The sequence below is a fragment of the Balaenoptera musculus genome, chromosome 1 (genome assembly GCF_009873245.2).
Source record: "Balaenoptera musculus isolate JJ_BM4_2016_0621 chromosome 1, mBalMus1.pri.v3, whole genome shotgun sequence".
NCBI classification, from domain to species: Eukaryota; Metazoa; Chordata; class Mammalia; order Artiodactyla; family Balaenopteridae; genus Balaenoptera; species Balaenoptera musculus.
Genome location: NC_045785.1, coordinates 148938735 through 148951988, shown reverse-complemented (window position 1 = coordinate 148951988; position 13254 = coordinate 148938735). Strand labels below are relative to the sequence as shown.

At 50.4% G+C, this 13254-nt stretch overlaps 1 protein-coding gene across 4 annotated transcripts in view; it reads right to left on the bottom strand.

Moving 5' to 3' along the window:
- Positions 1-13254, bottom strand: part of PLXNA2 (plexin A2) — a 222099-nt gene that overhangs the window by 193393 nt on the left and 15452 nt on the right. For all 4 annotated transcript variants that reach the window (XM_036859147.1, XM_036859155.1, XM_036859165.1 and 1 more), the window contains exon 2: positions 1803-3070. In XM_036859147.1, the coding sequence (XP_036715042.1) occupies positions 1803-2990 (1188 nt within the window). In that variant the 5' untranslated portion in view covers positions 2991-3070. The remainder of the gene's footprint in view (positions 1-1802; positions 3071-13254) is intronic.

Sequence of the window (13254 nt, the reverse complement as noted above, 5' to 3'; positions counted from 1 at the left end):
CACAGAAACGAAGACCCAACACAGCCATAAAAAAAAAATTAAATAAATAAATAAACAAATAAAAATTAAAAAAAACAAAAAACAAAAAACAGATTCTTAGGCCCCACTGCCATTTAAAAAAAAAAAAAAAGAGACTACTATTATTTCTATTTTAAAAATGAAAAAAATACAGCTCAGATCAGGTACATAACTTGCCTAAAGTCACACAGTTTTAAGTGGTAGGACTGATTTTTAAATACAAATCTGTTGGAATTCCAAGCCTATGGCCTTAACTACTATCCTATTGTACCAAGCGACTGACGGTAGGAACAGAAGCATACGCTAGGCATGATTTGTTTTTTGCTTTAAGAAGAGGTTTTCGGTCCCAGTAGCAGACACCCTCCATTTAGGGTGCTCAGAAGGCAGCCGTATGGGTCACTTGGTCTCAGATTGTTTCCCAGGCTGCCGACCCAGTGTCCACAGCACTCTGCACAGAAATTTATCTTAGCACTTGTCACATGCATAACAGTTAACTAATAATGCTCAACCTAACACGCCAGGCATGGTGTTAATCTTGCCACATAGTATCTGATCATCCCATGCGGTAGGCATTATGATTCCCATTTCACAGATGATAATGGAGAGATATTAAGTTACTCCTGAAGCCAGGAAGTAGCACAGATAGAATCTGAACCCTGAATCCCAAACTCTTTGGCACTATATTACACTGCCAGCTATTTTTTCTTTCACTTTTTCTCCCATTAGATTATGAGATATCTGAAAGTTGTGATCATGTCTTTTTATGTTTGCATCCCCAGCTGGGCACTTGGGAGATCTTCAATACCTCCTTGTTAAGTGGATGGCTGGAGGGAGGGATGAATGCATGGATAGAGGGATGGGTAGATGGATGGATGGACAAATGGGTGGATCATGGTAACCACCTGGATGGCAGCATCTTGACCCTCTGACAGGACAGTGCTTGCCACTGACTTTCTTGTCTCTGCCATCCTCAGGTCTGGACCCCAAGCTCCCTTTCTTCTCCTTTTTCCCCTCTGCCCAATTCTTTTCCCCCAGTTTTCAAATTATCAGTCAAGCTCAACTCCCTTCTCTCTCCTCCAGCTTACATATCTACCTGCCTACTTTACCCGTTCACTTGGCTGTACAGTGGCCTACAGGGCCCTGTATGTACAGGATCTGGTCTGTGTTATCTCTGACGGGCTCATCTCCAAACACTCTTTCTGCCACATGCTCTGGTCCAGCTGTAGTGGCCTCCTCGCTCTTCTTCACACACTCCAGGCATGCCCTGCATTCTCCGCAAGAGCTACTCCCTCCCTCTCTCTGGAGTGCTTTCCCAGATACCTGCATAGCTTACTTTCCTCATTCTTTGCTCAAATGCTGCTTTCTCAATGAACCAATCCTCGTGGGTACTGCCTCTCCCCACTTCTGTGCTTTATTTTTCCCTATAGCAATCGTCACCATTTGAGAGACTACATACTTTAGGTATGAATTTGTCTTGCCTCACTAATGAAAGCTCCATGAGGGCAAGTAGCTGTGTTGTATGGTTCACCTCTGAAGCCTGCGGTGCTTACAACAGTGGCTGGTGGTGTAGAGGCCCTTGATTATACACTGGGAATGACTCCGCGGATCAACAAACACGCCTCAAGTATCTGGTATCATCAGACTCTGTATTATGGGGACCACCTGGTAACGTGAGCCTGAGCTCCTCTCTTATTTCAGGCCGTGGTGGTCTGCGGGCAGGGTGTGCAAAGGGGTGTGCAATGCCAGATGCCGCCTCAGGGGTAGAGCGGGTGGGCCCTTCTTACCGCCTTGGTGCACTGCACGTCCTTCCCCAGCAGCCAGTTGAGCTCCAGGTTGCCCTCGCCCTGGTAGCAGGACTGCAAGCGCTCTTTGATCTGCAAGTTGATGGCCCGGATGGGGAAGGCACAGAGGGCGGAGTCATCCGGCGGGTGGTGATACTGCTTCTGCCCTTTGGAGAAGATGGCGAAGAGCACGTCATCCTGGCTGCTGATGTTGAAGGCCTGGGCCAGCGAGTCCCCGGGCTTGGCGAGGTAAGCAGCCTGCAGGAGGCGATATTCGACCCCGGCCCGCGTGCAGCCGAAGGGCAGGGACACGTAGGAGTGGAACTTGGGGTCGTCCTTGCAGAGCCTCACGATGCGCGAGGTGTAGAAGAGGTCTCCGGCCGAGTTGATGGCCACGCCCTCGGGGGTCTCAGGCTGGACGGTGAGGAAGTAGACGAAGCCCCCGCTGGCGAAGCCGTAGATGTAGAAGATGTCAAAGTGGGCGACCAGGGCCAGGGTGTCGGAAGGGATCTTGATGAGTGAGGAGACGAAGTCGCTGTGGAGCTCGTAGTCGAGCATGGCGGAGGACTCGGGGTCGCGGGGCAGCTTGCGGCTGGACAGCGTGGGAAAGTAGTCCTGCTTGCCGTCCACGGCAGTGCCGATGAAGAGCTTGCCGTCCTCGCCCTCGGAGCGCACGATCACCCCGTACATCGTCCCCGTCTTGTTGACGCTGGACAGGTAGTGCTCCTTCTTGTGGGACGGCTCCACCAGGATGAAGAGGTCGTCCAGCCGCAGCAGCTTGCAGACCCCTTGGTAGAGGCTGCCGCAGGCCAGCAGCCGGTTCTCGGAGTAGTCGATGATGAGCAGCTTGTTGACGTTGTTGGTGACCGTGAGCACCTCGCTGCAGGGCTGAACGATGAGCGGCGGGTAGCAGGACTTGTTGTCCTCCTCCGGGCCCGTCTTGTGAGCCACCTGGACGGTCAGGTTGCCCGTCAGCTTGTACACGCGGTTGATGGCCCCCACGTACACTGCCCCCGTCCCGCGGTGCACCGTCAAATGGTTGAAGGTCCAGTCCCGGTTCTCGGAGTGGAAGGTGCTGAACTGGGGCATGCCGGCTGCCGGGGGTGCCAGCAGCACGCAGATGGCGGAGAGCAGGACCACAGGCCAGCCGTCCACCTCTGCAGCCCGCGGCCAGGGCCTCCTCTGTTCCATTCTGAGCCAGGCGGGGACCAGGAGACAGAGCCTCTGAGCACTCGCGTACTCCGCCTTCCTGGCTCGGCCCTTACATGGTTCTGGAAAACACAAGGCAGAGGGATCAGATGGAAAATAAATCCCTGGAGGAGTGAACAGGATTGCTTGACCCAGGTCCCAGTGCCGACTAGCTCTGTGAGCCTCTTTCTTCTGTATTTCAGTTTTTCTATTTTTAACATACTTTCTCCCTCTTCGGGATGTTCAGGGAATCCTATTATCTATTTTGGTCTCCAGCCTTTACGCTGTAAAATGCATTTTTTTTTTTTTATAACTTTACAAAGCATCTCTATTTCTGTCCTCTTCACATATCGTTTTTATCTCTCAGAGAGGTTAAACGGCTGAGTTCACCCAGCCAGTTGATCCTGGTGTCGGAACTAAATCCAGACTTCCCCACCCAGTCGCTGGGTCTGTCCTCCTGCTCTCTCCCAGTCCAGTGGAAATCTCTCCTGTCTTGTGAAAGCTGGTTAGCAAGGCCCTCTCCCAGGCTCCCCCAGGCAGCTATTCCAAGTCTGATATCACAAATAAAATTCCTTCTTATTTCAGACTTCCAGCCCCTCACACTGCTGGCTTCCTTACTCTTTCATGCTCTGTCCCCTGTAGGGAAGGAGGAGAGCTGGTCATCCTGAATCACAGTGCCTCTCGCTGCCCCTCGGCCTCGTCCTCTCTAGAAAGAAGAATCCCTGATCATTAGCGGTTAAAACTTGTTCGGAGTGTGAGGTAGGACTGGGATCCCCACAGGTGCTATTCAGGAGCCTGAAGAGTCCCAGGGAGAAGGGCGGACAACCCCCCACCCCTCCTCTTTGGGACAGGAGGGCGTCAGCCACTGCCTCCCCAGTAAGTGGGGTGCCAGGTCCTGAGGAAATTGCTTCTACTTCTGCTTCTCTGCAGGTGGAGCACAGGGGGGAGTTGGCCTCCTTATTCATGGGCACTGGCTGGCTGAGTCCAGTCTCAGCCACCTGGGCAAGGGTTCTGGGTTTGGGAGATGTGGAGAGGAGCAAAGGGAGGCAAGTTGAAGGTCAGGCTCATTGTAGCCACTGCTGGGGCCCTGTGATTGTTTAAGGCTCCGTGTGGTCAACCTCAGGCTGCCTGCCCCAGCCTGATCAGTCCCCTGCCCCGACTTCTTTCCTCCCTCTCTGCCCTCGCAATCCCCAGGCTCCACAGCTTTTCCTCCTTATTCCAAGGAAGCTGCCCAGAGGGGCAAGGTGGGGTTCCTGCGAGAGCTTCTCTAGACTCCTAGGCAGAGGGTAGAGAGTGGAGCCTGTCCCATCACTCTGCCAACGCCGCTCCTGACTTTTATGGAGAGGGAGGGACAGCGGTGGCAGTGGCGGCAGCAGGGAGCAGCAGGCTGTCTAGCAGAGAGATCTTTCCTCCAGCTGGATGGAGTGTCTGGCAACTTCCTCAGACAAGTCCAGACAGAACTCTGGGCGATGAGGCAGCAGGAGTGGAAACACTGAAGCCAAGGATTAAGAATGTGCTCCAAGGCGGCTTAGGAGAGTCCTGTGTCCCTTCACCCCCAACCTGGCTAGACTGGGTTGGAGTTAAAACAGATGCCACCTGCAGGATCCACATGGCTTTTGCTCTGTGTCTTAAGAAACTCTCCCTCGTCCTCCTCAACTGTGCCTCCCACGCCTGACAGCCACCATGGTGCCCGAGGGAGGCCCCACCTGACGGCTCTCCTCCAACCGGCCTCCACCGGGCTGTTGTTCTGGTGTGACTCATCAGGCCCCGGGCTTCCTTGGAAAGAGGGAGGCGACAGCGGCATGAGGCCCAGGCTGACCTCAGCGACTCTGACACAGCCCTTCCGGCCCCACGTGCTCACCGGCAAAGCCTCCCGACAGACAGAGCTTTCGGTTTGAAAATCGGAGGTTATTTTTAGCTATGTCCTGGGGCCAGCAGCAGGACGTGAATTCCTCAAGAGGAGCTGTGGAAAGGAAATAACAGAATCCTCACATTCTCCAGCTGGACAGGGAACGGCAGGAGGCGGGGCTGTGCGTGCCCCTGTCTCTGGGTAGGAGAGCTCCTTTGCCTACAGGTGGAGGGCTGTGTGTCCCCGAGGAGCCGTGAGGATTATACTCATCACCACGATGCGCTTGGGCTGTGCCTTTTAGACAGTGCTCTGTGAGACACTCTGGCATCGAGTCTGTGGGCAGTGCACCCCGCCTCCCCCAGAACGTACATGCACGTACATGCTCAGCCCATGGCTGGAGGGACAAGGTCCCGGTAGAAGAGGTGACACCAAAGGACACGATTGTGAGGTTAAGATCAACTATCTCACCTCCCTGCCCGATATCCTCCAGAGACACAGTTTGAATAAATAGTGAGTGGCTTTTGTTGTTAGGCAGAATTGGGGAAGAAATTTGGGACCTTGGGCAAGTCCAGTCTCATCCCCCTTTCTGGTAGGATGAGATAATTACAGCACCAACCCCTCGGGTTGTCATCAGAGTAAATGAGATAACGGGGGGAAACCTCTTAGCATGGGAGCTGGCACTCAGTGAATGCTTAACTTATGGAGTTATTATTATCACTGAAGGCTCCCCAGGAGACTGCACTTCAGGAATCCCGCCAGACCTCCTGACTTCTCTTTTTGCTTGTATTCTTCCTTTCCGTGGGAATGAACACTGTGGGCAGACCTTTGATCCCCTCCCTGGCCCAGTGAAGGGGCACAAACTGGGAAGCATGCGTCAGAGGAAGGGGAGTAGATCCACGGTGATCGTCTCTAGCACACTACTGCACAAGTCCCAACACAGCCTCTCTGCAGCCTGCAGGGAGCCCGGCGGAGGTACAGGATCCTGAGAGTTGAAGTATGAATGGCAAAATTGGCCTGGTGGCTAGAAGGCATGGAGTCATGGGGCAGGAGGAAGAGTGAGGGACTCGGGGAGCCCCAGATTCAAATCCTGCCTGTGTCACCCATGAGTAGTATAGCTTTAGACCGCTCTAGCATCAACCTGAGCCTATTTCTTGATCTTAAAATAAAGGATGTTAGAATTAACCAGTTCTTAAGATTTCTTCATTCAGACAAAATGATACCTTGAGACTTGCCTGCTTCAGCTTCTAGAGTCTATGACTGCAATGGCAGCTGAGGTTCTTTTGTTCTACTGGGTAAGGCTGGTTAAGTTCAGAGTTCTCAACAGACCAATAATTGGGCTATTTTCCTCTCACCCCTCAATCAGCATCTACTCTGGGACAGACTGCTCCTGGTGACCAGCCACGCAGATTCATTCCGTGGCACTCAAAGATCGCCCACTTGGGAGCAGTAGGCACTAGTGCATCAGGGTCAAGAGGAGACATGGTCTCTTGCAGTGCAGGGGTGGCAGGGGAGGTTTGCATTCCACCTTGGAATTCACAAAGACAACTGACTTCAACAGCGAGTTGAGAGCCCCTGTCTTTCCATGCCAAGGCTGATGCTATCAGGTAGCTATTCCAAAGCAGGGCCCAGCTGGCAAGGATCAAGCCTCCTGTCTGATTTTAGAGTAAGGGGGAAGGGCACCCACTTCTGTACCTCTGACGAGAGGCAGTGTGGCATAATGGTTAGACTCATGAGCTCTGAACTTAGATGCTTGGATTCAGAGGCAATAGTAGCCGTGTAAACTTGGTCAAGGTACTTAGCCATTCTCTGATGCTATCTCACTATTTATATATAATGAGATTAGCACTAGCATCTACCTCATAGGATTATTATGATGAAGTCATTTAATACATATAAAGCACTTAGAACAATGCCTGGCCTGTTATAAGTGTTCAAGATACATTAGACTTTATTAGTAATAATTTATTTGTCAATATTCCCAGCTCTTGATCTCCATCCATTCCGTGGTCTGTCTTCGAATGACTTTGGTAGAAGCCAGTGAACACATGCCTATGACTTTGTAGAACTAGCATTTCCTCCTAACCCCAATTTTCTGCTAGTGTCAACCTCAGGGGCTTTCTCAAAGATGCCTCCTTCCTGTCCCTTCTCCTCTCTCCGTCTAGTTCATGAAGTCACTGTGTCACATGCATTCTCAAGAGCCAAACTTGCCAAGTGGCTGTCCTCCTACCAGTTTCCCCCTCCCCCACCCCAAGTCTCAAACCAGGACGTGCTGCCCCAGGATGCTTGCCCTATCAGCGAAGCACGCAGAGCATTCCTGCTGCCAGGCAGAGGCCACGCTTTCCTCTTTGGGAAGCAAGTGTCACTAAATATTTTATTTGGAGGGCCTGGTGACACCATCTCCCCGATCAGGATTCAGGAGGCAGGTGTTGGTGACAGCTAGTGAAGGCACCTAATACCTTCCTGATCAGCTGCTGCAGGCATCAGGGGCAGAGCAGGGAAGAAACGACAATTAGGCATTTCCAGCTCAGCTCAGTGCAAGAGTCTTTCCTTCCTGTGACCCGCTCTGTTGCCTTTTTTTAGGAGATCTGGGGGAATATGCCTCTATGCTTACTTGGCCTCCCTTATTGCAAAAGGAAGGAGGAGGAGGTAAGAAGGGGAGTTAGGATCAGGATACAATTTTGCTAAACTGAGTAAAAGTTCATGATGGTGGAGCTCCCACTCTTGGACGCATCTGTAGCTCTTCCATCATCAGTATCCTCCGTCATCATATCATCACTGTCACCATCATTATCACCACCACCTGCACCGTCATCACCAGCACCATCTTGGTTGTGACAGTTTTCATAACAATAACAGTAAAACATGCCTATTAATACAACTGCACCTGCTAGGTGGCTCACATAGCCAGGATCCTGAGGAGCCAGGATCCACATGGTAAGTATGAGAATGACGGCTGTGTACTATTTACAATAGCCAAGACATGGAAGCAACCAAAGTGTCCATCAACAGATGAATGAATAAAGAAGATATGGTACATATATACAATGAAATATTACTCAGCCATAAAGAAGAATGAAATATTGCCACTTGCAGCAATGTGGGTGGACCTAGGGAATATCACACTAAGTGAAGTAGGTCAGACAGAGAAAGACAAATAGTACGTGATATCACTTATATGTGGAATCTAAAAAATAAATCAATCCATATACAAAACATACACACACTCACAGACACAGAAAACATATTTGTGGTTACTAAAGGGAAAAGGGAGGGGGGGAAGGACAAATTAGGGGTATGGGATTAACAGATACACACTACTAATATATATAAAATAGGATTTACTGTAAAACACAGGGAACAATATTCAATATCTTGTAATAACCTATAATGGAAAGGAATCTGAAAAATTATATATATATAACTGAATCTCTTTGCTGTACACCTGAAACTAACACAATATTGTAAATCAACTATACTTCAATAAAACAAACAAACAAAAAATGAGGGCTGTGAAGTCAGAGGAGTTAGCACCCGTTCCTGGGCTTCACCCCAACCTCTTCCCTCTCCCAGGGCAGGGAAAGGTCCATCTTCTCCCCCAGGTCTCCCTTCTAATCAGTGGCACCTTTAAAGCAGGAATTCAAGGCCGGTGCTGAAGCAGACTGTAAGATTACTCCAGTCCACTTCTTTTTTTTTAAATGAAGAAACTGAGGCCCATGGAAAGAAAACAGATTGTCCAAGGTGACCCAACATGACTCAGGGACAGGCTTCCATCAGAACCTAGACCTTGTGACCAAAGGTCCATTGCTTCCTCTGCTGTAGGCGAAAGAGTCCAGGGAGTCAGTTATGTTCTGCCTCGAGGCTGCCCTGTTTTGGGGAAAGAAGGTGCCTTTTGATCGTGGCGGCCCCCTGATGGGCAGAAGTGAGCCTGGCACTGGGCCTGGACAGGGAGGTGGTGTGCAGGGCAGACTCAAGGATGCACGGATTAAGGGGCAGGTGAGTGAAAGGGACACCAGAATGGCTCCCTTCTGTGTTGGGGGGATGACCTCCTCCAGGCCAGGCAGGTCCAGGCAGTTGTCACACACAAGAATGGCACCTATACTGTGACTTGGGGGCTAAGATGTCCTGTACCATATGCCTCTGGGTTGTAGACAACCCTATAGACAGGTCAGATGTTATCCAAGCACAGGCAGCTTCTTTTTCTCAAAGAGTTAGAAATGCAGCAGAAGGGACTAGAGTGAGATATCCAGGGGGACATCCTATCTAGAGAGGATCCCTGGGTCATCCTGCCAAGGAGATTGTGGAATTCTCTGACATTGAATTTTCCTGACAGCTGTTGAGGAATATGTTTACTGAGAGGCAGGGGATTGGTCCCTATGACCCAAGGAGGCTGCTGCCTTTGGTATAGGATTTCTATGAATTAAAGTCTATGAGGATAAAATGTCTAAATGTACAATGCTGGGGCCCCATCTCATCCCCTGTGGATGGAAAGATCTTGAAGGACCCGTCCTAGTGTCATCTTTGGGGTTGTACATGCAAACATTCCAAGCGTCACTCTGTCGAACAGCGACCTCAGAGGTAGTCCAGGCACGTTGGGTAGCACAAGGTGAGTGCCAGGGCAAGCACAGAGGCCGCGGGTAACACCGACAGCTGGAAGGCCTCAATTAGAGTGAAAGGAGTTATCTGGTATTTAAATAATTATTAGATGGAAGGAGTAATCATGGGTTTGAGCTGATTTTTTCCCCCACTGTCACCCTGATGGCGTCTATAATATATTATTCAAATGCCCATGATGCTCACTGAGAAGAGACCACAAGAGAGGGGAGAGATAGGGGGAGAGAGGTAGTGGTGGGGAGGGAGAGGGTGGGAGAGAGACTCATTTAATCTCCATGTGACAGGGCTGCAGGAGGTACGATTAGTCTTTTTCTTATTTCAGCTGTCACTCAGGCACAGACACCAAGATTGTTATTAGCGTATTTTATGCACGCGATTTAAAGGGAAAAGGGGAGGAGGGGTGGGCAGAGGGAGAATTTCCTACAGAAAATAAAGGGACCAAAGGAACAATTTAGATGTCACTGCTATACCAGCTGCGTTTGTTTCATTAATCGAATGTCATTTTTTTCCCCAGACTCTGTGCTGTTATGTGAAGCTAAGTGGCTACACCTCGCCCCAGAGCGAGAGAGAAGGGAGGTGAGGGGCGACAGAGGAGGAAAATGGGCCTCTGCCTACATGGCCTCTTGGCATCTTTTCTGAGAAAGTGAAATAGACGATACGGTGCTCCCCGCCCCTCCCGCATCACCCCGCGGTATGTCCAGGCAACTTTTGGTAACAACATCTACCCAGTCACTTCCCTCACTATGAGAAGGGAGATCCCCTGCTTGTCCTTCCATGCAATTTTTCTTCCCACAGGATGGATAAATCAGATCCAATCTCCAATAACCAAGGACTAAGTGAAGGAAATTTGGGGAGGCCCTAACATTGATCAGCAGTAAGGGAAGAACCCATATTCCAGGTGGTGAGAGGGCTGTTGACCGAGCCACTGTGTGTGGCTTTCTGCTCAGGCAGATGGTGGGAGCAAGGCCCTTGCATCCCACATGAGTGCATGACAGAGATGGGGTCTCTGCATCTCAGATGGCACGGTGGGCAAGGCATGGGGCAGGGGAAGGGGAAGTCAGAGGTTGGGTCCTGGCACGAAAGGCAGGATCACAGGTGTACCCCTGCTCTCATGCACCCTCCAAATTCATATGTTGAAGCGTTAAGCCCCGCAACCTCAGAGCATGGCTGTATTTGCAGACAGGGTCTTTATAGAGGTAATTAAATTAATATGAGATAATTAGGGTGGGCCCTAATCCAAATGTACCAGTGTCTTTATAAAAAGGGGACATTTGGACTCAGAGACAGATAGGCATGGAAGGAAGACATGTGAAGAGACACAAGGAGAAGATGGCCATCTGCAAGCCAAGGAGAGAGGCCTGGGACAGACCCTTCCCTCACAACCATGAGAAGGAACCACACCTGGACTTCTGGCCTCCAGACTGTGAGGCAATTAACTCCTGGCGTTTAAGCCACCCAATCAGTGGTACTTAGTGACAGCAGCCCTAGCAAACTAATGTAGCTGGGAGCAGTGATGCCTTCCACCATCTTGGCTTGGGAATCGTTCCTTGAAAGAAAGGGATGTTTGTGGCGAGGGGTTGGGTAGAAGCCATCACAGGGCCAACACACTTCGAGATGTAGATCTCCCAACATCTCTGTGAGAACCGAAGGCAGCAAAACATGCTTCCCCTTTCATCCAGCTAAACACAGTGGCCCCGAGGATGCACTTGTTCTGCCTCTCCCAGCTCTGGCCCCGGTGGGATTAGAACTGGGCTTTGCCAGTCTCTCACCTCTCGTGCTTGTCCTGCAGAGACTTCCTATCTATTTTGCCTCCCTGCCCCCTCCTCCTCCTGCCCAGAAGAGTCCACGTGTCACTTGCCAGACCCCAAGGACACAGGGGGTATTTTGTGACTCCCAGGGAGCCATCGCCCTCCATTCCCACCCCAGCTCCTTCTCTGGCCTGTCCAGGGACCACTGCCTCTTCACGTCAGGGAGGGTTTTCTGGTGTTTTTTTTTCCCCAGGTCTCCCAGTGGGCTCTGCTCAAGCCCTGGAAACCACACCAGCCCTCCCAGGGCCTTAGCAAAACATCCAGTGTTTGTCCTCTCCTCTCACAGGCTATAAAAGTTTGGAGTTGTCTCCCTGAATTATGAAGGGTTCCAAAGGCAGGCGCTTATTTGAAGGGTTGCAGAGGGGAGGGGCTGGGCTCCTTTCTGGGGTGCTGGCTGGGTTGGCTTGGCCAAGTCAAAACAAGATTCATTACCCTGGGGCCGGGAGCAGGGAGATACAGCGCCTGACCCTGCAGACCTGCCCCATATGTCACGGGCCTGTCAGAAATCTCCCAGAATTCCCTTTATTATCTAAAGGTCGCCACCCGGGCAGCGCGGAGAGGTCCCATGGTATAAACTAAACTACAAGAGCAATCAATTTCAAGCAGCTGCCGGCCCGCCACCCCTCCCCCCTCCTCCTTCCGTGGGCTCTGCCCTCTTCAACCCCCTCTAGGGGATGGCGCAGCCCAGCCTTGCCATGACTACCTCACCCCTGGGGCAGAAAGAATTTCTGCAACTTAGCAGGGCTCTGAGGCTCCAAGCTGCGGGCACTGGGGGCACACCTGCCCTCTGCACTATGGGGCCCCTAGAAAGGTCACCCCACTGGTCCCTTGACTCTAGCCAGACCATACGCATACCATCCTCATTATGGGGTTGCTCTGCTGGTAGGCATTATGGGATTAAAGGACAGGAAGGGGAGTTTTCAGGCTCCTTCCAAAGTCTGGCAAAGGAATAAAAGTGGGGATCTAGCTTTGCTAAATCAAGTCCAAATTTACGTTAGAAGACCTCATACCAGAAGGGTCATGAATAGCATAATGATAGCAATTTCCATTTGTTTTCCATGACAAAAATAATAAAGAGGAGCAGCTATCATTATTATTAATTATTAACCACCTGCTATATGGCACACTGCTAGATTCTTTGCATACGCAACGGGTAATTTTGTGATTATTCCGCAAGATGGGTATTATTCTCCCCATTTCACAGATGAAAAAATGGAATCTCAGGGAGGTTGAGTAACTAGCATCATTCTGCTAGGAAGCAGAACTTTCTGACACCCATGCTTTCCCCACTCTTCCACATCACCTAGATATTTAGAATTTATTTTTCAATCAAACCCTCTTGTCCCTGATCTGGGGAGACTCATGAGAATGTTAAGTAAGACTTGGCAAGTACTTTACTTTAAAGGTCAAGACTCGAGGCTCCCATTTTATTTTGGTAAAGAAGCAGGGCTGAGGGTGGAGGTGGCCAGGGCTGAGTTATCCATTACAAGGTGAAGTCCGTGGGTGTTTTGTGGCAAGAGGTTTGCTGCCTGGCGGTCACCTTTCAGGGAAATTCCACATGATCTTTCCTAGGAGCCTGGAAGTATCTCTCCTGCCTTCTCACCCATGCTTACTGTACAAGAAAGAGCTAAGGATTCTGAGATAGAAATGGGTCAGGAGAGCAGGAAACAGGGTAGAAAGTACCCAACTAAGGGGTTAAATAAATTACAGTTACTCCAAATAACGGCATATTATGCTGTCATTAACTGCAATGTTTTCAAAGAAGAGTGACACGGCTCCAATTCTCACCAGTGGGAGGGAAAGGGGAGGAAGAAAAAAGAGAGGGGGGAGTAAAAAAACAAAGCCCTAGACATTTATCCCAGCTCTCAGGCTGTGGAATGGCCCTAAATGCCACTTACTTTCCAGGAAGCTGTCCTATCTTTCTCCTCTTGAAGAAGAATTTTAACGGCACCCAGGAGTCCCCAGGTGAGAGCACTTCCTGTTTCTCTTGCAGACCTTC